General features: G+C 42.0%; 1 protein-coding gene across 2 annotated transcripts; it reads right to left on the bottom strand.

The window, feature by feature from the left end:
* Window positions 1-25,925, bottom strand: ZRSR2 (zinc finger CCCH-type, RNA binding motif and serine/arginine rich 2). Of its 2 annotated transcripts, none has more exons than XM_079728296.1 (11): window positions 25,762-25,925; window positions 25,274-25,353; window positions 21,818-21,911; window positions 17,448-17,556; window positions 17,168-17,254; window positions 14,304-14,342; window positions 13,579-13,697; window positions 7,533-7,746; window positions 3,418-3,473; window positions 2,530-2,639; window positions 1-501 (listed from the first exon to the last, which is right to left on the bottom strand). In XM_079728296.1, the coding sequence occupies exons 1-11, from the start codon at window positions 25,800-25,802 to the stop codon at window positions 50-52; spliced, it is 1,401 nt and encodes a 466-aa protein (XP_079584422.1). In that variant the 5' UTR covers window positions 25,803-25,925; the 3' UTR covers window positions 1-49. The 2 variants fall into 2 exon arrangements, with proteins under 2 accessions (XP_079584422.1, XP_079584423.1); XM_079728297.1 differs by having other exon boundaries at window positions 7,533-7,692.
* Between the last annotated feature and the right edge of the window lie 1,818 nt (window positions 25,926-27,743).

Below are 27,743 nucleotides of genomic sequence, written 5' to 3'. Positions count from 1 at the left end.
ATCACTGAAGGACGTGGTAAGTTTATTTGGATTTGGGACTCTGCAGAGTTCAGTCTCGGCTCCCCGACGTCCTCCTGCCACGGCTCCTGGACCTGGAGGAGCTCCGGCTGCGGCTCCGGCGGCTGCGGCTGCCCCGGCCACGGCTGCGGCCCCTTTTTCTTCCTCTGCTTCGGGAACTGTGCCTCTCCCGGCTTTTGGACGCGTGCTTGTGGGATTTCTTGCCCCCGTGGCTCCTCCTCCTCCTCCTCTCGGCCTCCCCGTTCCTCTTGTAGGAGTGGGCCGGCCCGGGGCTCCTCCTCCTCCTCCGCGGCCTACTGTAGTAGTCGTCGTGGCGGCCCGGTCGGTTCCTCCTGTCTGAGTTCTTACTGAAGCAGGAGCCAGTCCGATCCGGAGACAGGTACATGTCTCGATTCGCTTCCCAAAATTCATTGTTGGGATTTCTGAACACGTGAAGAAAGTTGCAGTGTTTCCCTCTTGGACACTGCTGTATTTCAAATAAACCTGCAGTGGCACAGTGAGGAAACGGCATTTACTGCTGGCACTTCATCCTTTTCAGAAGGTACATTTCTGATGTTCGCTTGTGATAGGACTATTTTCTCCTTACGTACATTGATGTCATAGATTGGGTTCCCCGAATTTCAAAAATATTCAATGCTCTAACAAAGGGCACTGTGAAAAGTAACAGATAAGAACTTTTAATTAACCAGAATGCCCTGTACCCCTACTGGATTATGGTGTGGAGTGCAACCGAACCAATGGCGAACACATTATTTTTTCTAGGCTTTTACCATTCTGCTGACTGACAATGTAGATTCCTAATTAACACTGAAGAACCAGCCCTGGGAGTCCCCCTGGCAACATGCTTTGAGGGCACGGTGGTGGGAGGACCAAACCACTGACCAAAAGAAAGAGCCTATCATAAGTAGAAGATCCTGTATTTTCTTATACTTCAAGAGGATGATAAACACTGGCCTAATGCTTTAAATTTACCAGGTGCTTTTAGCATGGAAGATTTTTGTCAAAGGTGAAATCTACTTGAACAATTTAGAGATCTTTTGGGAATTTTCAAACTTTTTTAAAAGCGGTGAATTCCCTAAATATGTAAAAGAGTTAAAAGTGAAATACCTCCATACCACACACTATATACAAAAAGTCAGTCGAAATGGATCAGAGTCCTAAACGTAAGCTATGAAACTATAAAACTCTTTGAGGAAAACATACAAGTAAATCTTCGTGACACGGGCTAAGCAATGGATTCTTAGATATGACACCAAAAGCGCAAGCAAAAAAAGAAAATAGAAAAATTGGACTTCCTCAAAATAAAAAAATTTTGTGCTTCAGAGGACAACATCAGCGTGAAAGGGACCTGTCTGTAGAATATATCAAGAACTCTTACAACTCAATAAGACATATAACCTAATGAAAAATGGGCAAAGCATCTGAACAGACATCTGTCCAAAGATGATATACAGTGGCCAATAATCCAATAATAAGGACACGACAAAATGCTCATTAGTTACTAGGAAAAATAAAGCTGTTATTTAAAAAATAACAAGCGCAATAAATAGTCTCCTGCTTTGGGGGAGTCAAAGTCACACTCAGAAGCACCTCACTGAAATGGAGAAAACGGACCCATCGCTTTCAGCACCCCAGTCTTTAAATCAGGCATAATGGTTCTTCTGCTTTGCCAAAGCAAGGAATTCTAAATTCCTTTTTTTTCTCCCTTCAAATAAATGGTTTTTAAGTGAGAGCATCCATTAAGACCAGGTTGCCAAAGATTCAGACTTTATAAATTATAGATTTTGAAATAAGAGGTTTTAAGCAGGCGAGTATAAAGCAAAGCAAAGCAAAGGGTAAGGGAAGTGGTCCCCTAAGACACGGGCAGCTCCTCTCGTAGCTCCCGGATCACTTCAACAAGAAGTGGTTCCGCGAAGCCCATCTGATAGAAATCAAAACAGAATGAGCCCTTCAAAACTGCCAGCTACTCAAAGGACTGACTCATTTCCTGACTTGGCAGCCACTGTCTGATGAGTCAGCCTGACTGAATGTGCCCTGACCAGGTTCTACAGCTATAATCAATCTTTACAACACAAAAGCTTGTATTTCAATAAGGCAGGAAGTGTCACAGGTAATGTTTTGGTGGCAAAGATGACAGAAGGTTCATTAGGGATAAAGATGGGAAAAAACCCAGCTCAAGTGAGGAGCCAATGAATAGAAAACACTTCTGAGACTGCAATCAGGAGACGGCATCCCTGATAGACACAACTTCTCAGGCTTCCTGCAGAGCCCAGGACTTCGAGCACCGACTCTGTCACCTATACATTGTGACCCCAGTCACCTCATCCATAAAGTGACCCACAAGGTCGGTTACAGGTCTGAACTGTGATGTGCTTTATATAATGATCTCTGCTCATCTACCAGGTGACGCAAAAGCTATGCTTCACACCTTTAAAAGGCTGGGTTTTTTCCTAAAGCTATCCCTTTATATGACAGTGGAACAGTGGGGAAAAAAGTCATGTTGTATTTTACCACAAATTGCCATTTTCCATCGGGTCACTGGGCAGAATTCGCACTGAAGCTGTCGTCCTGCGTACCACCGTCCATTAAACAGAGAAAGGGCTGCTTGGCATTCTTCTTCCCTTTAAACCACAAATTAAAGGATGCACTTTAGAGTAACTTTCTAATATGCAGATTAACCCTATTGTTAATTAACCCTTGTATTTGTTTACTGTAGGACCACCTAGTTCACTGCTTTTGTGCTACCTAGGGAGTCCTCATTACAGCATTCAAGGTCCTGAAGCTCACAATTTATTCAGGAACCGTTTTGTTTTTTAGTCTTTTTTACTAACCCTCCCAGAGGTTTTGATGCAAGGAAGTCGACTTGAGTCAAAGCTTCTTAAACCAAAAGATTGGACCATTAAAAATGCAGAAGGTTTTCCATTGTCACTGCCTGTTCCTTCTCAGCTCAGATCACTGTCCTTCCTATTATTCAATACAATGGTTAATTTATCCCATTAGCCATGGTGGCACAGGCAAACAGCAAGATGAGCAGAAACAACACACTAACTGCTTGCTCTCTTAGCGGGCCAAATGCACACTGAAATTATTTGGGGCTTTTATTCGGGGTTCTCTATTCTAGTTATCCCTTTTTAGTTTGTGTTTTAATTTTAAAATTATATAAGTAAAAAATTAACTATACTGCAAAAAATTAAAAACTCTCTAAGTATACGAAAAATGAAATACAAATGTATAATTTTCTAATCCTTTCCATATTTCTAGGTCAGCTCTTAATATTTACATTTTTAAAAATACCATGCATATGAAAGCTATATATTCAGTGGAAAAATCCCAGATGTCAATGTAATCACAACACTATATTGTGACAAATGTGAAGATGTTTATGTTCAGAATACTTACGATTGATATTGAACATACACATTGCCCCTGAGATGAGGTTCCAAGTTGCAGCTGACCTAAGGAGCAATGAAGAATTGCATCATTAAAAAACAAACAAAACAAGACAAAAACCTAAGGAAAAGAAGCCCTCCAGTCATCAAATGCATTTTTTGTCCAGGCCAACATTACCAAAAGTTGTTATCAATTGAAGATTCCAAAATTAAGATACTACCCCACTCTCACGTCTATTTAAGGCGTACTTCAGCAGATGGTAGTGTTGCAGGCCCCAATTACCTGATCCCTGTTGATCCTGATTCTTTTTTGTCCAAAGATATGAAATGTTTCACACATGCATAAAAATAGAGACTATTTAAAAAAAAGTAAAAAAATATAGAGACTAGAAATCAGCCCCTATATACACCACCCAGATTTAACACTAACATTTTCCATTTTTGACTGAGAATGTTTAAATACATAAAACATGAAAGACCCAGTTGAAGCCCTTCCATCCTATTCTTCTCCCTCCTCCATCACATAGGTGAACACTATCCTGAGGTTGGGTGTAACCTTCACATTCCAAACACACACACACACACACACACCCATCTACACAGACACAACACCCACAGCCATACATACACACACACAGGCATATACACATATATCATATGTGTGCCATAAAATATATACATATATTATGTATAGACATACAAAGAAGTGTATGTCTGTTATGTACATATGGGTATACACATTTATGTACATATATGCTAAGAAGCACGTATATATATTGATAAACAATATACAGTATGGCTTTGTACATTTTAAATTTTTATATAAATAATATTTATTTCACATCCTTTTTTCAAGATGTAATCATGTAAACTTAATGACTCATTTTAAACTACTGAATACTGGCTATATCAAATTATCAAATTTATTTATCCACTCCTCTAATGATGCATATCCAAGGTGCTTCCAATTTTTCATCAACAAACAGCGATGCAGTCAGCATGCCTGAACGCATCTCTGGGCGGTAGGACTTTGTCTAGTGTGCATGACCGGAAGTAGTATGCTGATTTGTAGGCTCCATGTACTTTCAACCTCACTAGGTACTGACAAACTGCTCTCTAAAGTGGTTTTACTGGGCTTCCCTGGTGGCGCAGTGGTTGAGAGTCCGCCTGCCGATGCAGGGGACACGGGTTCGTGCCCCGGTCCAGGAGGATCCCATGTGCTGCGGAGCGGCTGGGCCCGTGAGCCACGGCCGCTGAGCCTGCGCGACCGGAGCCTGTGCTCCGCAACGGGAGAGGCCACAGCAGTGAGAGGCCCGTGTACCGCAAAAAACAAAAACAAAAACAAAAAAAACAAAAAAAAATAAAGTGGTTTTACTAATTTACACAACCTCGCCCATGCTTGATATTAGAATTCATAATTTTTTTCCCGATGGGTATGAATAACATCTCATTTTAATATGCACTGTTCCCATTACTAGTGAGGTTGAACATTGACCACTTGTCTTAAAAAATGACAAATCTGATTTCGTTTTACATAATGGTATAAAAAGGTCCTCAAATATTCATACTAATGTTTAGCATTTCTTTTCAAAATGAATCTATCAATATAATTTTACAACTTAGTTGCAGAGTATTTTTTTTTTTTAAATGTTCTATTAACGTGCAAGCATTTTTTTTTTAATGTTCTTAATTAATTTATTTATTTTTGCTGTGTTGGGTCTTCGTTTCTGTGCGAGGGCTTTCTCCAGTTGCGGCGAGTGGGGGCCACTCTTCATCGCGGTGTGCGGGCCTCTCACTGTCATGGCCTCTCTTGTTGCGGAGCACAGGCTCCAGACGCGCAGGCTCAGTAGTTGTGGCTCACGGGCCTAGTTGCTCCGCGGCATGTGGGATCCTCCCAGACCAGGGCTCGAACCCGTGTCCCCTGCATTAGCAGGCAGATTCTCAACCACTGCGCCACCAGGGAAGCCCCAGAGTATTTTTATTAGAGCATCCCAAGAGAGGCAGGATGCCTACCGACTGACAGTACTGACTGACACCATCCTTAGAAGGAAGACTGGGGGGGGGGGTACCTAGTGGCGCAGTGGTTAAGAATCCGCCTGCCAAGGCAGGGGACACGGGTTCGAGCCCTGGTCCAGGAAGATCCCACATGCCGTGGAGCAACTAAGCCCGTGTGCCACAACTACTGAGCCTGTGCCCTAGAGCCCGCTTGCCACAACTACTGAGCCCACGTACCTAGAGCCTGTGCTCCGCAACAAGAGAAGCCACCGCAACAGAAGCACACATGCCGCAACGAAGTGTAGCCCCCGCTCACTGCAACTAGAGAAAGCCTGTACGCAGCAACAAAGGCCAACGCAGCCAAAAATTAAATAAATAAATACATTTATTTTTTAAAAAAAAGGAAGATTGGGGACTTCCCTGGTGGGCCAGTGGTCAAGACTTTGCCTTCCGCCTTCCAATGCAGGGGGTGCGGGTTTGATCCCTAGTCAGGGAGTCGGGGTGTTAAGATCCCACATGCCTCTCAAAATCTTAAAAAAAAAAAAAAAAAAAGAGAGAGAGAGAGAAGGAAGACTGAAAGGCCTCAGGAGGCCACGTCAGCCGCACCAGGGCCCTTAGAGATCATTTAAGCCAGTGGTTCCCAAAGATCCGTTATTAATTTTCCATGATGAATTTGATGTTTTGGAAATTTTTCTACTAAAAATTTATTAAACAGCTTTCCATTTATAACTGCCAATGTGATTAGCATGAGCCTGGCTGACAGAATTCTCAACAAAAGGAAAAAACAAACCCATGGTTAGTAGGTACGGCCTGTTGCAGATAATGGGGGTGATTTCCATTAAGCAGCCTGAGGTGTTGAAAGCAGCTCCAGCACTAACTTCCCAGAAGCAGTATGATGTAGGGACCCCATGAGGGAAAACACTGATGTAGTCCAGTCCTCGCCCTTTAGGGATGAGGAAAAGGCACAAAGAGGCAAAGGGCCCATGGCTAGTCACCACACCAGCTCCTCAGCGGCGCTTCTCACGTGGCACCGAGTCGTGTGTGGCCAGGCACTTAGAAGTACTGTGAAGACGGGAAAGTGCATGCAACAGAAAGAAAAGGTAAAGGGGAAAGAGAAATTTTGAAAGAATTTTTTAAAATCTTGAAATCAGTAGAAAGAAGGATAGCCTTGAATTTCACGAGGGCCGCAGTTGCTCTGTTTCTTGGCTGTTCCAACTTTCTACCGTCATTTCCAACTAGCAGAAAAAATTCACAGCTTTATTCCTATCTCTTTCCAAATTATGGGCCATTTCCCCCATCCTAACATAACAAAATCATTCAGGTTCGGATCTGATCAAATCGCAGACAGCAGGAGGCTTCACTGTGTTAGGATTTGACCAGTGGGCCCAGGAGCAGCAGCCATTACACCTGACTTCATGCTTGCTTTAAGGAATGTTTTAAAATAACTCTAATCTGAACACTTCTTTTACCCCCTATGCTGCATCACGAACCATGACTCTGGGAACACTATGTTCAGTATTGAGAGTATCCAGTGAATAAAAACAAAGTAAAAATAAAAAAGGAAAAGGAATCAAGGTTTATGTTCTTGGGTAGCTCCAGAAGAAAGAACATGCACCTTGGGTGGAAGCTGGAAGCAGGCACCATCAACACAATACAGTAACAACAAATCAACCACCTCGGTAGGTGGAGTAAGTAGAGGATTGTCACACTCTGCTCTCCACGGCTGTAGGGGAGACCGACCACGGGAGGGAGGGCATTCCGCATCATACGCAGCCCCTAAGCAAACGCTTGGATACCTATCTGCAGAGGACCTTATGCAGAGAATTCACAGGCTGCAAAACAATGGGACCATAAAGGTACTGAATGGATGAAATATCTTTTCCCATCAAAACCTCAGAACCCAGGAAATGTCATGCTAGTACCTGTTTAAGGTTTCAAGTAGTACCTCTACCGTACCGGCAGTGAGGTGGATGGAGAGGGAGAGAGAAAGAATTAACATTTCCTTCCAACATGGCGCCAGGCCCTGCACCATAGCGCACGTCCCACCCAGGCGGAGAGCCTGTGCCCTCGCTTTCCCATCCCATCCGGTGCTTCAGAGGGAGGCGAACTAGTCCCGTCCTCCACGCCCACCTTGAACTGTATCACTTTCCCCACGTTCTTGAACTCGGGGAGCACGTCGTCATAGAAGTCCAGGAACTGCTGGTAGGTTTCCTCTTCGCTGTACTCCAGACTTGCGTCGGGGTCATAGTCGTCCCTTCTGCACTGCTCCATCCCAAATGTCGTAAACATGCTTTTAATAAGAAGGGTGGGACTTGATGCCGGGAAATTGTGTTTACGTGAACACCTGCGTATGAAGGAAAAACTTCAGCATTCCAATGTGAGAAATTACACATAAAAGGCTTGCTTTAAACTGTGAGATAAAGACTCAAGCAACTTAGCTGTTTCAACTGAACTGTAAGATAATAAACCCCATTCAGACTTTAAATTTCAACACTTAAAACTGTTCTAGGGCTTCCCTGGTGGCGCAGTGGTTAAGAATCCACCTGCCAACGCAGGGGACATGGGTTCGAGCCCTGTTCCAGGAAGATCCCACATTTCATGGAGCAACTACGCCCGTGCACCACAACTACTGAGCCTGAGCTCTAGAGCCCGCGAGCCACAACTACTGAAGCCCGCACGCCAAGAGCCTGAGTTCCGCAACAAGAGAAGCCACCACAATGAGAAGCCCGTGCACCGCAACGAAGAGCAGCCCCCGCTCACCGCTACTTGAGAAGGCCCGCGCGCAGCAACAAAGCCCCAACGCAGCAAAAAATAAATAAATTTATATAAAAAAAATAGTATCCAGCATTAAAAAAAAAAAAAAAACTGTTCTAAAACTGACCGATATATTGGGTCTCATTAAAATGTAAGGTTGGGAATTATTTCCAAGTTCAGATGCCATTCAGCTGCCTTTTACTGAAGTTCAGGAAGCCTTACACATGTGGAAGCACTGGGAAAGAGGAGATGCGTGGGCATGACGGACGGTGATGAAAGGTGCACAGACACCGAGCATGGGACTCCGGACAAGGTGAGAACAGTGCAATCCTGGTTCCATACAATCGCCAACAAACCCGACACTTACAGAACAGGGTATTCTGAAAGTTTCAGCCAAATGGAACGCATTTGATAGTTTTCATGGCATTTGTATATTCTTTTTCTGATCCTTGCAAACTGTTAGGACAGCCAGGGCTAGTATTTTCTCCACTTTGAAAGAAAGAAAGTGAGGCCTAGAGAAGCACCCGTACCCAGGTCACATGGCTGGGGAGAGAAGATCGCAGAGATCCGAGCTAATCGACAGTCTACTGCCTGTGTGTTATATGATGTGCTAAATGTAAGGAATATTCTCTTTAATGAAGGTTAACCATTGTGAAGAACAATTTTCTTTTCATAGCTTAAACTGGACCGGGTTGTAACTGAGTAATTTTTCTTTTAAATCTTTTTTTTTTTTTTTTTTTTTTTTTTTGCGGTATGTGGGCCTCTCACTGTCGTGGCCTCTCCTGCCGCGGAGCACAGGCTCCGGACGCGCAGGCCCAACGGCCACGGCTCACGGGCCCAGCCGCTCCGCAGCACGTGGGATCCCCCCGGACCGGGGCACAAACCCGCGTCCGCCGCATCGGCAGGCCGACTCTCAACCACTGCGCCACCAGGGAAGCCCTAAAAAAATCTTTTATATGAGTTTACTTTCTTATTTACTTCCTTCTCCTCAAGTAAAATGAAGGAAAAAAAATGCAGTTTAAGATTCCAAATCATCAAAATTTTCCTGGTTAAATTTCTAGTTAAAATCTAGTAAAAATTAGTTAAAACAAAAATTTTAGAAAAAAATCCCCAGAACTTTGGAAGAAAAAAAGTTGAAAAACAAGGCAGGTGTTAGAAAAAAACAATGGCCCTGAAATGAATAAATGTTTAACTCATGCTCACTTTCCATTGTCTGTAACATACATCTGTACACCTAGTGAGACAATGCACACAGAATGCCCTGCATACACCATGCCCAGCTCAGAAATGTGCAATCTGTGTTCATTAAAGTGAAATTTTCCATTTTTCAAAGGACCCTCCTAGATTATTCAGAGACCTTGTAATGAGATCCATCTTCCCAAGGACAAATACCCACAGACAAAAGAACGAGAATTCAACCTGGTTGGCAGTGTTAGCAGAACCAGAATTTTACAAGTATGAAGCACATACAGAATTAAATGAGAAACCAATTTAACAAGGTTAAAATTCTCATGGGATTTCATGAACGAACTTGGCTCTAGTACCCAGGATGTCAAATGAACATTTGTGAGTTTTGGAACAGTGCCAAAGTCCCCATCTAGGGAAAAATCCCACTTGGCCTAGAGATAGTCCATATAATCTGCGGGTACTTAAGGCCAGCCCTATAGGTTCTACTGAAAAGTCAGCTAAGACAAGAGATATTTGGGAAGGCAGTCTAAAAGTTGTGGTACCAAACCCATGTGATTCTCAGAATCACCTGGGAAGAACTGAGAGTTCTCAGGTCCTGCCCTACACCATCTGTTCAGACCTCAAAGAGTGGGGAACCCATGTTTTCAGAGTAACTCCCTGGTAACCTGGTCCTGAAGGTTAGCCATGTTTGGGGACTCCTGGTTTAGGCCATGCTATTTACTCAGATCCTTGAATCAAGTAAGACTGCCACAAAATCATGTAGTTGGACATTACCTTAACCAAAGGACAGCTAATAAATGGCATGGGTCTCCAAATGCCCCCTCAGGTAGAGCTAACTGACTATACCTCTTTTTCTTTTTTCAGGGGAGCACTCCGGGCACCCACTACCTTTGTCCTTTATGGAATCAAGCTACATGCTAAAGGTAGGCTGTGATTATTTACTGAAGGTCTTTGTGAGAAATATTCTCATGAAAATTACATATGCAACTGTTAATAAAACATCTATGAAAGTTACTGTCCACCTTCCTACTCAATGTCTTTATACAGTATTCCATGGGAGAAACATTTAGACTCTGATGCCTGGAAAATCTTTCTTTCCAGAGATCCCACTCACTTCCTTTTTGCTAAGAACTACATAGCTCATTTCTGCCTGGGATGGATACAACTCCAAAGCCAAATGTATTGTACGTTCACAATAACTCACTTTCTTCTCCTTTCCTTGCTTTCAATTTCTTTTATTTTATTAAACTTAGTGTAGTAGATTGTGAGCCTTCTTTATTTTATTTTTTATAAATTTATTTATTTATTTATTTATGGCTGTGCTGGGTCTTCGTTGCGGTGCGCTGGCTTCTCATTGCGGTGGCTTCTCTTGTTGCAGAGCACGGGCTCTAGGCGCGCAGGCTTCAGTAGTTGTGGCACGTGGGCTCAGTAGTTGTGGCTTGTGGGTTCTAGAGCTCAGGCTCAGTAGTTGTGGCGCACGGGCTTAGTTGCTCCGTGGAATGTGGGACCTTCCCAGGCCAGGGATGGAACCCGTGTCCCCTGCATTGGCAAGCAGATTCTTAACCACTGTGCCACCAGGGAAGCCCTGTGAGCCTTCTTTAAATCACTTCTGGGAACAAGTGAGGTATAAATAACTACTCTGATTAATAAATTTTACTTTTCATCAGTAATTATGTTCTTTTAGGACCAAAAAAAAAAAAAAAATTGAACTCCCCTCAAAGCTGTGACTCCAAGTGCAGAAAGGTTCTAGAATCAAACTCGTACTAATTACAAAAACAAAGCAACCAAAGAAATGCTTAGCTTATGGGAGTGCTCGATGTTGTGACAGACCTTAACAGGAAAGAACAGTTGTATGATCTGGAGCAAGTCACTGGGGCTCTCTGTGAAAGGGGAGCAGTATCTTTGTTTGAAGGGATGGTGCTGGATTTTGTAACTGCTGGTTTCATGGAATCTTATTTCACAACTGATCACTTGAATCTTGCAAATATGCAAATCGCTCTCATACTTTTTTTTGATAGTTGTGATGGTGAAATTTCACATGCCTGTGAATATATTAAGAAAGGTTCACAAACTAATCTGACTACCGTCAATATTTCCTTGAAATGGCTCTCAGGGATGGGTTTTGAGAGCCTGACAGTCCATTCCCCTTTTCACAAATAAGTACTGTCAACTGATTTCCTGAAACCACTTAGGACATCTCCCCTTCTCTCACTTATGCCCAACAGAAGACTCCAGAATCCGATGACCACAAGTCTTCACATTTAGGGAAATGTTAGAAACATATCATAATTGAGGACTCCTGCAGCTGGGAAACCTTACATACAATTTGGTTCAATCCCCCCACTCCTACCCCACCCCCGCCAATGCAAAGGTGAACTCACATTGAGTCTCAACTGTCTTTCAAAGCTAATTCACTGTACACTTTTTCTTTGGTGGGGGATGTTTTACATCAATCAATTATTACTATTTTGATGAAATTAAACATACATTTGGGAAGCACTTCTAAGGATACGAAGGGGGGTAAAATCTTTCCCCCCTCCTTAGTTCCCAGTTCCTCAAGAGGAGACTTTCACTATTGACCAGATCCTGTGAATCCTTTCACAGATATTCTGGGCATATACAATCCCAGCTATAAAATATAAGAGGAGTCACAAATCCTACATTAGTGACTCTCAATCCTGGGCACATCAGAAACACCTGAGCACATTTCAAAAATTAGGGTGCCCAAGTCTCAGAAACTCTGATTTACTCAATTTGAGGTAGGACATAATTTTTTTCAAGCTTTCTAAATGATTCTAGTGTGCATCCAGGGTTGAGAACCACTGTTCTTAAAAAATGTAAAATGATGTGAGGGCTTAAATTAAAAAAGAAAGAGAAAGCTAGAGAAGGTTCATATTTTCAAAGAAGGAAATAAAACAGCATGGATAATTTTATGAATAAAATAAACATGAGAGGGCTTCCCTGGTGACACAGTGGTTGAGAGTCCGCCTGCCAATGCAGGGGACACGGGTTCGTGCCCCAGTCCGGGAGGATCCCACATGCCACGGAGCAGCTGGGCCCATGAGCCATGGCCGCTGAGCCTGTGCGTCCGGAGCCTGTGCGTCCGGAGCCTGTGCTCTGCAAAGGGGGAGGCCACAGCAGTGAGAGGCCCGCATACCGCAAAAAATAAATACATAAATAAACATGAGAGACAACATACAGTTTTTCATTAAATACATATGAATTTGCCTATTCATATCCCTTTTTATGATGAATAGGACAGTAAGATATAATTAGATCTTTTCTTCTGCTGAATGAAAAGTAATAATTAGATTTTGCCTCAGATGGATTTATTCACCATTATGAATTATTTATCTACTTTAAGCTGTTCATTCATAAACAAGCCAAATTATAAAACTCACCATTGCCTGGCATACAGCTGGTATTTAAATATCTGCTAAATGAATGAAAACATCAACACTTAGTTTTCCACATGGATGTCTTGTTTTAAAATCATTGATCCAAAAGAGGGAGGGAACCAGAGTGTCTGAGAGAATAAGGGCAACAGTAACGAAATGAAAATACGAGCAAACACTCAGAACTTGCCATGGGCCTGCCATGTTCTCCCTGCTTTCCCTGCATTCACTCACAACCGCCTTAGAAGAGGGGTACTGCTTTTAATCCCCATTTTACAGGTGAGGGAACTAAGGCACAAAGGGCTTAAGTAACTTTCCCACCTTGACAGCCGCTAAAGCCAGATGTTGAACCTGGTGTCTGTTCCTGAATCAGAGCAGACTGAGAACGCGTATTAGACTTTTCCTCTACTCACTCGGATCCTGTCTTTCACAGATATCCCTTTGGGCATGCCAGTTTTTAAAGCCTCTTTTGTGTACAGTGTTTGCCATTCAAAAAATAAAGGCAGACGGCTCCAGTCTTTTGAAATAGATTATCTCCCCATCCCAGTTGTCCCATGTGGACTAATACAAGTGCAGGAAGGAAATAAAAGCAAAAGGTCTTCAGATAGCTGTGGGAGGAATGCAAAGGAAGCCCTGCCAGAGAACTGGACGAAGCCCACCCAGAGAAGAGGTATGGGGGTGTGGAGGGAGCAGGGGATGCTCAGCTGGGGGAACCGGAGCAGCAGCAAGAATGCAGCAGACGCCTGACTATGAACATTTCAAACTCCAGCCCGTGCCAACTCAAAAACCTGAACATTTTGAGTCACTTAACTCTGACACAATAAAGCAAAATTGGTTACCTATCTCCGAATCTGCAAGCTCCTGTTTTACTGTAGAATGGACAATTAGCTCGATCTTTTTCCATTACTCTTAATTCCATGGGTGGTTCTGGGTTTTGCCATGTGGTGCCATTTTCCAACTGTTAAAAATAACCATGACTTTACTTGGTGTTAAAAATCCACGAAGAAGTAAATGTTTAAAAGGTATTCAAATATTTTGGTCAAAAATAAAAACATATTCATGTAAGAATATGCACATTCAAGTTGTATCACACAATGTAGACTCTACAAACAATTGTCGTGAGACAGGGGCTATATGTCTTTCTTGGCTCCCGGTCACTGCCCATCTTCAGGCATTGATATGGCTACCAGGAGCAGTCACCAAGGTTTCCCTTCTGTCCATCCATTCCGAAAAGGGTTGAAGGACTTCTTAGGGAACCACCCCCTGAGAGCAATCTAAGTTACTGTGAATCAAGTTAAACCATCCATCTGGGCGTAAGAGTGTGTGATGATGGTTACACACACTTTAAGGACCATAAACAAGTCCAGTCCACCAGGGTGACCTTTGCTTTTGTTCATCAGTTCAATTTTGTTGTTGCTGCGGTACAAAGCACAGAGCCACACAGGTGATTCCCACATTCAGACAGGATCTAAGTAGCTTACCACGAAATTAACATTATTGGAGATATTGTTTTTAAAGAAATGTTCATCGGTCTCAAATTCTTAATGAAAGGTTTTGAAAATACCTCATTTTCAGCCTGCTCCAGCATCTTCTGCACAGCTTCCTACAAATGGTGCAAACATAGGACTAATGAAAACCTCAAAGTCAGGTAAGTCACATCTGGTTTCTCTGGTTAAGAATCTCATGTGTCACAATTTTAAAAAAACTTATGCACACAAAAGGCTTCAGGTTCTAATTTGCTTTCTACAGCACAGATCTTCTGAAAAGCTTTCAAAAGACATATAGCTGAGAATCTTCATTCAACTAGGACATTTAACAGCACACATTGCAAAACATAGTCTTCTAATAATTTCAGTAAGAGTAGTATTTAGTAGATTTGAACGTATATTCCACATTCTAGTTTTTAAGATGAGGTATTAGTGAATATCATAAAAGACAATGCTAGCTGAAACATCACAGACATTTAACAGACGCTACATTATGACATGAACAGCAGCAACTGGGATTGATGAACAATCTCAAACTTTCCGATAAGGCAAAGTCAGTCCTGCAATATGCCAGTGAATTTTGACCTCCTTGGCATTTAAGTAAGTTTTCAATTATGTTTGACAGGCTTCTCTTCCCTAGCTCCTTAAAGCATTACATAGCAGACTCATATGTCTAGCTGCTTACTTGATTAACTCTGCCTGGCCACGTAAGGGTCCTCAGTAACTTAACGTGCTCAAAACGAACCTTACTCTTGCCTACCCCTCACCCATCTAAATGCCCATCTCAGTAAATGGTGTTGCCATCTGACCACCTGCTCAAACTAAAAAGCTAAAAGTGTGCCTTGAATTCCCTTCCTCGTCCATTCAGCCTACCAGCTAGAGTTCCATTGACTGTGCCGTGACTCACCCCATATCTCTGTACTTCTCTGTATTAAGCACTACTGTCATCCAAACCACCATCATGTCCTGTCTGGAACAGCAGCCTTCTAACTGGTCACCACATATCCACTCTTGCCTCCTTGGTCACCACTCCCCACCCCCATCCCCCATTCTTTATACAAAAGTTAGAATGATCTGTTAAAGGTAAAGATATAAATTAGATGAAGTCACTCCCTGATTAAAAACCCTTTAATGGCTTCCCATGATACTTTAGGTAAAATCCAAACTCGTCCTTCCCACCCAGGAGGCCTTACACGAATGACCCTGCCTACCCTCCTGACTTCCTCCCCACCCCTGCCACCGCTCTTTCCTTTGGTCTCTAGGATTCAGCCACCCTGACCTCCTTTCAGCTCCACGCTCAGGGCCTCCCCCCTCTGCCTAGAGCCCTTCTCTCTGAGATCTCTGCATTCGGGCGTCAGCTCACACGTCGGCTCCTCCTTGGAGAAGTCTTCCTTGACAGGCAATTGAAAGAAGTACCTTCCTACCCCAATCACTCTGTCACGTGACATTCTTTCTTTTTTTTCCCCTAATGCTTTATTCCTTTATACCACTTAACATTACCTTAGAGCACTTAAAATGATCTTTTTTGCTTGCTTATATTCAGTTCCGCAATCTAGAAACCGAACTCAATGAGTACAGATCTTTTTCGCTGCCCTATCTCCAACCCCTAGAGAAGCATCTAGCTCACAGGAGAAACACAGAATGCAGATCCCTTTATACATGCTTAGAATCGACTTCATTTTACCCACTTCTCCTTAATGTCTCACCAAACTTCCTTTGAAACAAAAGCGTTAGCTTTTATCTGGTGCCAGAAAGACCTCAATTGAAGAGCACTCCACTGTTAAAATGGGTATTTATTACTCTCTATTAAAAAAAATGACAAGCTCCAAACAATTTTCCTGCCCCCTAAAAACGTAGCATGATCTTGCCTCATCTGGAAAGCAGTACTCAAATAAGGGTGTTTAAAATTTGCACTGGAATTAACTGATGGCCTGAGACAAAAGAAACAAAGGTTGCTCCTACCCCATCATGACCAGGATGTAAACAAATGCATTTTTCCCCATAATCTGGTGATTACCCAATTTATGCTATTCAAACATAGCATTATCACAGAAAAGATACATCCTGATGAATCAGTCAAGGAAAGATGAGCTGTGATATCTTTGAAATAAATACACTGTTAAGGAACAGCAGCAAAATAGACCAAAGCAATCTTTAAAAACAATCCTGGAAGATATAGAAGATATATACATACACCTTATAGATTCTTTTTGTGTGTGTGAGCAACTATAGGTTAGCTACAATTGCCTTTATAGCACAAGTTAGAAAGGAAGTCAAGATTTAATAACAAAAAATATTTCCTCATCCCTCAATATCTGAGTTTCTGATTTCTTTCAATCTATTAGTTCTTGCTGACACGTCCAAAGCAGTGAAGTCTATTATGAATCAAACAAAGGTGGAAACTATACAAAATAGTATTCTCTAAGTAAGTCAACCCATATACAGTAAAACCTCCGAAGAACACCATTTGCCTTAGAGTGGTACAAAGTGTAAGGCAGGGGCCAGCTGCCGGTTTTTAATCAATAAAACAATAAGGTTTTATTAGAACATGGCCACACCCTTCATTTTCGTGTTACCTATGGCTGCTTTCACGGGACACTGGCAGAGTTGGACGTTTTCAACAAAGACCATACAGACCATAAAGCCTAAAATGTTTACTTTGGCTCTTTACAGAAAAAGTTGGCCAATCCCTGGTATAGAGAGTAAGATAGGCAGAGATGAAGAAAAACCTTCATTTAAGGCATCTGCCACAGCACCCACCCAAAGAAGAGCATCATAAGGAAATGCTAGTGTATATCCAAACTAAAAACATGTCTCTTTCTAAAGAAAACACCAAGTCCAAACCTGACATGCCTACAGCTTATCCTTCAAGCCCATCACCCGCCCTATCCGCTCACTAAGAGGATACGCAGGGCATTTATCCTCCTGTGACGGGAATCACCTCTCTTTCCTTCTTCTCTTGTAGCTTCTGCTGTTCCTCTTCTCTCTCTTTTCTCTGCTGTTCTTCCCATTCTTCCTTTAACTTCCTCTTTACAGAGGAAAAAAGAAAGAAGAAAGGTAATTTTTTTTCAGACTCACTTTTTTACAACATTTCACATATGGGGCAAATAAATGAAACACTTTAACACTGGTAAAATGGATAATATCCGATTTTTAAAGTTCAAGGTATGTAACTCAATGAGAGGCGTTTTGGTTAACTGGTTATCTGATTAATACCATACCTCTTGTTCTTCCTGCCGTTTTCTAGCTGCCTCTTCCTTTTCCTTCTTTATTCTGAATTCTTCTTGCGCCTTCTGTTCCCGCAGCAACCACTCCTCGTGTAATTTTTGCCTATTGATGTAACGATGTGATCAGATAAAAGGAATGGGCACTAATCTACAAATACATCCACACACATATACGATAGCAAATGGGATTTTGGGAATGACGAAAGTATCATGAAAGATATTTTCTAGAAAGCAGTTAAGTGGAGGTTAAGAGGATCGAGAGATGAGTAGTGATATTGGAAAAGCACTACATTTTAGCAACTATCCTCCTAGAGGGTGACAGCATAAAATCACTACTTCTACATTTTCTATCTGTAACATCTTTTACACAAAACAATGACACTCTAGCTTTCCCTTTAGGTTGACCACAGTGATGTGTAGGTGCCAATAAAGTGAGTAACATCCAGCTTTTCACATTCAGAAAGTATCACCCTTCCTGTTCTATGCATTTTGAAAGTGCCCATCACAGGATTGCAGCACGATAAAAACCTGACATCTCCTGCTGTAAACCCTTGGACTGCTACTCTTTAAAGCTGAGAGACTCCTGTGGTTTGCCCCAAGCACCTAACTGCTGAGAGAAGGAAAATAGAACTACATCGTGATCGTGTCTTTAAAATAAAGAAAGCTATAGGTTTTAAGAAAAGATGACAAGGAGTTACAAAAACAGATTAGTGGGTGTCTAGTTTATCTTTAGAAATGACCAATTATAAAGAGTGACCTTATCTTAAAATGGTGTCTCAGATATCCAATACCACAAGTTTCCAACTTAAAGATGGGTTATATTTCAAAAGTTTATTAGCCGATTAAGTGTTTAAAACCTAGACTGCATTTTCCCACTGAATTTGTAAAAGGAAAATGAAATATGAGAAATTGTTCTATATTACTTCAGGACATTAGGAGTTATGTCTAGTCAAATACTTGATGGGAAAAAGTATTCCAACTACAGATTCCAGGAACCCATCTTTTAGCCATAGTAGAGACTGGCATGTTGCATATGTCAACATTCCTGTGTATGTCATAGAGTATATGTAAATGTTTCAGTGTGCAGAACTCTGATTCATGAATCTTTTGAGGAAGATATTCATTGTAAATAAACTGAACCAAAGTGTATTATATTTAAGACCACAAAAAAGTAAAATGTTACAAACTTTAAAACTTAGTAACTTGGATATAATACTGAGAACTCTAGAACTCTGGACACATAACTCTGTCAACCCCCTGCACTAAGAGTCTTGAGTAAACTCTAGCATGGCTTTTAGCAGCATAAGGCTGTGTCCCTAGGATGATCCCATCACCTCCCACGCCCCAAGACATTAAAATGCCTGCCTGAGAAAACTCAATGCTGCCTAGAAAATGGACTGTTTGCTCTAGCCAACACCTGATAATAGGCCTCTGCCTTCCCTCTCCTAGAGCATTACTCAAAAGGGCTCGTAATTATGAATATGTGTCTCTTACAGCTCATAAGGGTCTCTCTCAAGGGCCTGAGAGCCATTCCTGGGAAATGCAGTCATTAAGAAGGATGAGGCCTCTGGCTCCCAGTCTCTGTGGGAGGATAAAGCCCTAACTTCCCTAACTGCCCACTAACGAACACAGCTTCCTGGTCACCTTCACAGGGACCAACTCCTGGTACTGTTCACTTTCCTCATTCTCCCTTTTACATGCCCAAATCGCCTCTGCACAAACCAGAATGGAGCTCAGGTCTTCCCCTACTGTCAGGAGTCACTGAATGAAGTCTGTTCCTGCACTTTAACTAATGTCCGGCTCTGTTTACCTTTGACACTATACATCTGCTTTTAAGTAGTATATAAAGCCATTCAGTATTTTCAAATAATTTTCCTGCTTTTCAACAATAAAGTATTATGCAACTCGTATAGGAATAAACAAAAATCAAGGGAACACAGAGACATGTCTGATTTGTATGTGATTTAAAAGACATGTATGTGATTTAAAAGAAGCATCTAAGTAAATGGGAAAGCAAGAAAAATGACTTCCCTATTTCATGCTATACATATCATTTTTTTTTTTTTTTTTGGCGGTACACGGGCCTCTCACTGCTGTGGCCTCTCCCGTTGCGGAGCACAGGCTCCGGACGCGCAGGCTCAGCGGCCATGGCTCACGGGCCCAGACACTCTGCGGCATGTGGGATCTTCCCAGACCGGGGCACGAACCCGTGTCCCCTGCATCGGCAGGCGGACTCTCAAGCACTGCGCCACCAGGGAAGCCCTATACATATCATTTTTATCATTACAGAAATCTCTAGTAGTAAGAACAACCAGAGATATTACAGCACCTCCTATCTGCTCACACTACGTTAAGCGCTATACACTTACCACCTCATTAATCTCATTTAATCTCCCCAATTCTATGCTGTAGGTACTATGATTGATGTTGTTTTTTTTTTTTTGGCTGCATCATGTGAGATCTTAGTTCTCCAACCAGGGATCGAACCCGTGCCCCCTGCAGTGGAAGCGTGGAGTCCTAACCACTAGACCACCAGGGAAGTCCCTGTTTATGTCCATATTTAAGGCGAGGAAATTGAAGCTTAGAGAGATTAAGCAACTTGAACACAGCTAGTAAGTAGCAGGGCCAGGACTGCAATGCAGATCTGGCTGAATCCAACTCCCTGTTCCCAATCATTACTACTTTTTTTTTTTTTTCAGCATTTTGATATTTCCACCTAATTATGTACTTAGGTGGGTAACAGGAATTAATTACAAGAAAAGAAGCAACACTTCCAGTGAACACACTAAATAGCTAGAGAGGACCTATAAAGTTTTTTCTCCTTTAAAAAATTATTTATTTTTTATTGTGGCAAAGTATACATACCATAAAATTTACCATTTTAACCATTTAAGTGTACAGTTGAGTAGCATTAAGCAGATTCGTATTATTGTGTACCACTTGGGGAAAAAAAAATAAACTACCTCCTGAAAAATACCAAAAGAGAAAAAGAGCAGCATATTTTTGTCATCTTGGGATGGGGGCGGCCTTTTGAAGTCAGACATCAAGGCCAGATATCATGATGAAATTGACAACATGGAGATCAAATTATGTGAGTAACACCATAAGCCAAGTTAGGACTGATGACAAATGAGAAAAATATACATCACACACAGGACAGATAAAGGATTAATATCCTTAATCAAGTAATAACATTGCTTACACAACAAACTTTAAAAAAATGAATCCCAAAAGAGAAAGGTGCAAGACCTAAGCAAGCTACAAATAGATAATATATAAAAAGATACTCAACCCTACTAATTACGAAGTGTACATTTGAACTCTTCTCAATACTCTGTAATGGCCTACATGGGAAAATAATCTAAAAAAGAGTGGATATATGTATATGTATAGCTGATACACTTTGCTGTACAGCAGAAACTAATGCAACATTGTAAATCAACTATACTCTAATAAAAAATTATTTAAAATGTACATTTGAAACAATGAAATATAACTTTTCACTAAAGGAGTTTTAAGAATTGATAATGCCTAGTGTGAGTGAAGGTGCGGAGAGATGGGCACCTTGATTCACTCTTGGAAAGGCTGCAAACTGCAACCTGGATGCCCTTTCTACCTGCCCATCTACCTTTTACGTGTACTTCTCCTCTAGGCATTTTCCTAAGGAAATAATAGGACAATTACCATGGATTTATAATCATGGACACTCACTGCAACTTTTTTATAATAGTAAAAAGCCTGAATGTAAAATAATAATAAATTAATAGTAAATAAGAGTAAATTAATAGTACATGGTAAGTGAATGTTATTTAATAGTAAATAACCTGAATGTCCATCAGTAGAGAACTATAAATTATGAATAGAAAATAAATTATGCCAGTCATACAATGGATACTGTGTTGCTATTGAAATGGTTGAATTAGATCTCTGCACCAACACTGAAGTAAATGTCCTATATAGCGGAAAAAGCAATTTATAGAAAAATAGGTATAAATATCATCCCACGATAGAAATATACATATATAGTACATCTACAGTTTCTTTCTTACCTTCTTATTGGGGCTATCTTTGGTGTATTGAGTTTATTGAAGCCCTTTCACTGTTTACACTTCTTAATTATTTGGATTTTTTTTCAAAAACATTTACCAATGAGCAAAAAGAGTGAATAATACTTTTTTTTTTTTTTTTAAAGACAATATCTTTCTTCAGCCCATCAGCTAGCGGTTTAAACAGTTTATCCAGGGTATTTTATAAGACCTATTTTGTATAGGATTGTATAAAGAAGACCCGTCCTAGTTAGTGAAGACTTAGGATATTCAAGTAAAATAACTGGGTTCGCAGGAAGCGCTTCAATCAGTGCTGACCTCTCTCTCTCCAACAGCCTCTCTTCTTCTCGTCGTTGTTCAATAAAAGCATCCGCCGCTGTCTCCTCCTCCTCCTCCTCCTTCTGTGACAGTCCTGAAGGAATGTAAATGTTTTAGTACACTATCTGTATATTATAAAACCTTGGCCAATAACTCAGGAAAAAAATTATATACAATTTTTCATCTTTACAATTATGGTACAAACCTGTTTTCAAAACTTTCTAATAATAAAGGGCCCCAATCGCCCAAATTGGAACAACATGAACATTGAAAAGAACAATAATGGTAGTAGATAACACATTAAACTTAAAAAATTTATTGATGGTTCCATAGTGATACCCCAAAAGATGGTGAGGTGTGGGAGGGAACATCCACCTGTATAGAAGAATGGCAACTGAAAAATGTAGAAAGACTTAAGTAGAAAAGTCCTCACTTCTGCACCCCACTGTAGGAAGAGGATATTTATTGGGGAAGAGGATATTTATTTACACTATCTCAAAATATCAGCCCTCAGATGAGTACTAATTATAAAGGCAGGAACATCTTTTACAATGGAGCCATCTGACTGGCAACACTTAGACCACACTTGCATCATTAGGAGTGGAACAACTTGACATGAGAGGCCCCCTGATGTATGCAATGAGAGCTATACAGCATCAGCTTTGTAGTATTTTGCTATAGAGTGTAACCTGAAGCTAATCGGGAGAAGACAGGCTAATCTAGAATGCAGGGCATTACACAAGACAACTGGCTTGAGCTTTTCAAAATAATCAAACTTGAACTGGGAAAGTTTAAATATGGCCTGTATATCATATTACTGAATTAATTTTCCTTTATTTGTTTAGTATTATGGTCCTTATTCTTAAGAGATGCAGGCTGAAGTATTTAGGGGTAAGGGGTATGTATATGCAACTGATATGCAAAGGGTTCAGAAAAAATTTGTACATATGTATCTATCTATATATATAGAGAGAGAAAGTAAGGCAAAATGTTAACAATTGACAAATCTAGGCAAAGGGTTCGTGGATGTTTATTGAACCATTTTTTCAACTTTCTGTATATTGGAACATTTTCAAAATAAAAACATGGGAAAATAAGTTTTAATATAATAAAAATTTATATCATCTTCTACTCAATTTAAATTTGAGGGAAAAAAAGGAGGAAAACTGAAGTGATCTTAAGGAAATATAACAGAAGATCTCAGGCTAAAAGGAAAAAGATATTGTCTGTCACATATATTAAGTATAGGTCTAACCAAAGGCTCACCCAGTCCTAGATAATCACAATACAGCTGACCCTGAACAATGCAGTGGTTAATGGGCACTGGCCCTCCACGCAGTTGAAAATCCATGTATAACTTAGAGTCAGCTCTCCACATCCACGGTTCCTCTGTATCTGTGGTTCTGCATCCTTGGATTCAACCAACTGCAGACCATGTAGTACAATAGTATTTACTATTGAAAAAAATCCACACATAAGTGGACCTGTGCAGTTCAAAACCCATGTTGTTTAAGGGTCAAGTGTGTATCTAATTGTATTATACATGTAACTGTATATGGAATCATGCTACAATTTTGCAACTTGCTTTTCATCCTTCATGTTACCTTAATTTCTGATAATGCAGCTCATTTCAGATTATTTCAAGTAGAACTGGGGGCTAAAGAGGCTATACCTGTAATAGAGAGGTTGATACTCCAGAAATTTCTACCAATCACTTGCCAATTCACTCTTATAGCAATTCTTACAGAATATTTCTATATTCTAGCCTTCTGTAATGTTTGCCCATGCAACGTGTGCTACAACCCACAGCAGTATTTGGTAGACCACACTATTCATGAAGCACCACTAAGTAAAGAATTGTGAGTTGGAGTAGGCCAAAGCAGGAGCAGCCATCCAGAGAAAAGCGCTTAGTCTTGGATCTGCCATTAGCCATATATAATCACGAGCAGACCAGTGAGCTGCATCCTTCAATTGACTAAACTGCCAAAGGCACATCCACCTGCCTATTCACAGAGGCTCACTCTAAATGCACTTTACAAAGTTAAAGAGGAATAAAAAATCAATGGAATACGTTGGATTTAAAATATGTAAAGAAAAAGAAGACTTTTTAAAAGTGGGGGCATGTTACAAGAAAACAGGTTAACAAAGTAAGGAAGCTGAAAACGTTAAGGAGGGTGGGGAATCACTAAGGGCATCAATAACGCCAGCCTAACCTGTTTTCCCTTTTACCCCTGACGCTTTATCCTGCCTCTAGTGGGCCAGTTTTGAACGAATAAAACAGAGATCCTAATCCAGGCTGCAGGGCAACGCACTGCCCCTTCCATTCTAAATATCCCAAGTATTGCTACTGAAACAGTTACAGAGTAACTCCAGTGGTAAGTAAAACCTCCATGGCTATTTTCTCAAGGCCAGAGAATCCTGGTTCCTTGAGTCTGTGGACTTCAAGAATTGTCTAGGGTAATTTAACAGGCATATTCTGGCTAATGTGTATGGTAACCATTATAACTCAGTACTCCTGCGTGATTTCAGTGCTTCCATCTGCATTTATAACTACACTATACAACTTTACAACTAAGTTCATTAAACAGGTAGGTTTAATATACAAATGTTAGATTCTGCCATGAAGGCCAAATGACACCACCACCAGTACAGATGAAGGTTCCACAGTATTTTAATAGGAAAAAAAGTGATAAATAACCACAGGGCAACAGTAGTAGTGGCATTCTAAGCTTCACTCAGTACCATATTCACGTTGTGACCATCTATTTCCCATCATCCCTAACATTACATTAATGTAGATATGGGGACTTCCCTGGAGGTCCAGTGGTTAAGACTCTGAGCTTTCACTGCAGGGAACGCTGGTTCAATCCTGGTCAGGGAACTAAGATCCCACATTTCACGACTTGCAGCCAAAAAAAAAAAACAGGTAGATATGAATTTTACTGGATGTATAATTGTATAATTTCACTTGGTTTTGTGATCTGTAAGTATATTATTGCTTTATAAGTCAAGCAAGTTTCACAACTAATTTTATGCATATATATTTAAATAATGTCAACAAGGGGTCTCTCATGTTAGTGAAGTTTAAGAAAAACTTGCAAAGTGTCTAAAACCTTCGACTCCTGCTGGTTTTACAAAGAAAAATATTCACCGAATACTTAGTATGTGCAAAGGCTGTGCTAGCTGCTGTAATTCGTAATGCCTGCACCTGTAATATTAGATACTTCATAAATACTTAACACGTAATCAGTGGGTGATGATTCACCGTGACTCCCCCCCCGCCCCCTTGAGTACGTTAACATTGTTTCTGACATGGGTCTAACACAACTTTTTGAGAGGCCGTGGCCACAGCAATTCTTTTTCGGATACGGTACTTGGCTTCCTTCTGACACTGGGGCCTCAGGACGGGAGTCGGGGGAGCAGTTTCATACACAGAAAACAGGATGAATCCATTACCTGAGTCTCTCAGTCGAGCGAGTTCCTGCCGACGTTTCTTTCGTTTCTCCTTCTTCAGGGCGGCCCTGTACTTTTTGTGGCTGGAAAAAGAAGACACAAACACACTCCAGCGTCAGTGGCCGCCACCTGCAACGCTGCCTGAGCTCCCCTCTCCTCCGCGCCCAATGACAGGAACTCGTTTGGGTGCTCGAAAGTGAAACTTTGCTTCCCGTGTTTTAATTACAGAGCATGCTTTTACCATCGCCTCGCCATCCCATGCGCAGACGGCAGGTCTTCTCCATCCCATCACCTGTACCCCTCCTCGCCTCCCTGAGCCCACAGATGCCCGCGGACAGTCCGGGGCGCGCCCAGGGAAGGGATCGAGCTGCCGCGGTGGCTCATCTGCTTGGCCCAGCTCCCCTTTCCTTCCTGCCTGCACATCCTTCATCCCAGCCTCGGTCCGCTCCGTCCCCTTTTCTTGTCAGCTCATCTCCCCCAACCCAGCTCACCTTAGTTTCTCCGGAAATATCATTTTCTCGGACGCCGCCATCTTGCCAGCACGGCCACGCCCCGCAAGAGTCGGCCGGAAGGGGCGGGCTTGAGGGTGTGCGCAGCCGCGCGCAGTCGCAGTCGCTGCGCGGCCTCTTGGGCTAGAGGGGCGGGGGCGTGTCTGCACCCGAGCGGACCAAAGATGGACGACGGGAGGTAGTTAGCTCGTCTTCCAAAATTCTGCACAAGTAAATGTCTCCTTCTCGAAAAATCCTCTGGGTCTCCTAACCCGTCTTGTAAGTAATTTTTCCCTCCTAGCGCTTCCCCAGTGCGTTATCACTCCCTCTCGCTACCTCATTGTGAGGTGTCTTGTGGCCAAGAGGTTAAAGTCACACCTCCCCTTTTCTCCTCGTCCATTCACAAAGCCTCATCTCTCACACACGCTGCCCGCCTTGCTTTCCAGTCCGAGGCTCTGCCTCCTTCCATGGTTCCACCTATCAACGCCTTAGACAAAGCTCCATACGCCGCCCCTTTCTATTCACACCTGCCGGCTCTATAGGCGAAATTAACTACCGAGGCTGCACAGGTGCAACCTCTACTCCCAAGGAATTTACAATCTAGAGGCAGAGAAGGACCAATTCATAGATTAGATAATATGGTACAGGCAACTAAGATTGCTCAACATAGTCCGCCTGGAGATTCAGGGAGAGCTTTCTGATGCCTGAGTTGTTTTTTTTTGTTTGTTTGTTTGTTTGTTTTTTTGGTGGTATGCGGGCCTCTCACTGTTGTGGCCTCTCCCGCTGTGGAGCATAGGCTCCAGACGCGCAGGCCCAGCGGCCATGGCCCACGGGCCCAGCCGCTCCGCGGCATGTGGGATCCTCCCGGACGGGAGCACGAACCCGTGTCCCCTGCATCGGCAGGCGGACTCCCAACCACTGCGCCACCAGGGAAGCCCCCTGAGTTGTTTTGAAGGCAGACGACCTTTACTCAGGTGGAGAGGGTGGTAATGGAATTGCAGGTAAACCAGCATAAGCAAAGGCACTAAGAGGTGAAACAAGGTGGGATCTGCCAGAACCGCGAGAATTTTGGCCATCGAATATAAAGGGCAATTTGAAAGTTTCAAGGAATACAGCGGTATTTCTTGAATACCGCTGGGGCTAGGTTGTGGAGGGGGGCCATTCCAAGAAGCCTTAATTATGCTCTGTAGGGAACAGAGAACCGTTGCAAGATTTTAAGTTGAGGCTTGTTGTGATCATATTTGTGTTTTAGGTAAATTACTCTGATTTGCAATATAAAGGGTACAGCCGGAATAACGCAATCTAGGTGAGAGGTGACAAGGAATTAAACTGGGGCAACTAGAGTAAGGGACTGAAGAAAGCAAAATAAACCCTGCTCATAATTAGACTGTGATTTACACATACAAGGCCAGGGACAAGACCAAGAAAAAAGTGTTTCTCCCAAGGACCGGTTGCGACTGCAAAAGGATTAACAACCCCCATCTTTTGATAATTGGATAACTTCCCTGGCTTACCTTTTTCCCTCTCTCCTCCAAATCACAATTACTGAAATACCCAATTACTAAGCTGCCGGTTTCTCTAGCCCCCCCTTGAAATCATTCAGCAGAAGCCCAGACTCTTCATAAACTGCCCTGCACTCTCTTACAAAGACACTTGCAGTAACAAGCCTCCAAGTGGACCTTGTCCAGCTCAGTGCATCGGTAATTAGGGACATAGACTTTGGAGTTGGATGGACTGGGAAACTCAAGCCTTGGCTCTCTGATCTTGAGTAAATTCCTAATTTTTTTTTTTTTTTCTGGCCGAGTCCTAACCACTGGACTGCCAGGGAACTCCCAGTTCCTAATGTTTAGTCTTCAGTTTTCTCATCTGTAAAAATCAAGGGAATGCTATATGTTGGCATAGTGCCTGGTAATAGTTAGTGTCCCCAAAACTTTGTCTGTTATCAATGGCAGCGGCAGCGGGAAAACTTCCCAACCCCCTCAAGA

The sequence above is a fragment of the Hyperoodon ampullatus genome (genome assembly GCF_949752795.1).
Source record: "Hyperoodon ampullatus genome assembly, chromosome: X".
Classification (NCBI taxonomy): Eukaryota; Metazoa; Chordata; class Mammalia; order Artiodactyla; family Ziphiidae; genus Hyperoodon; species Hyperoodon ampullatus.
The sequence above is the reverse complement of the archived record's forward strand: the minus strand, read 5'-3'. Positions and strand labels throughout refer to the sequence as shown.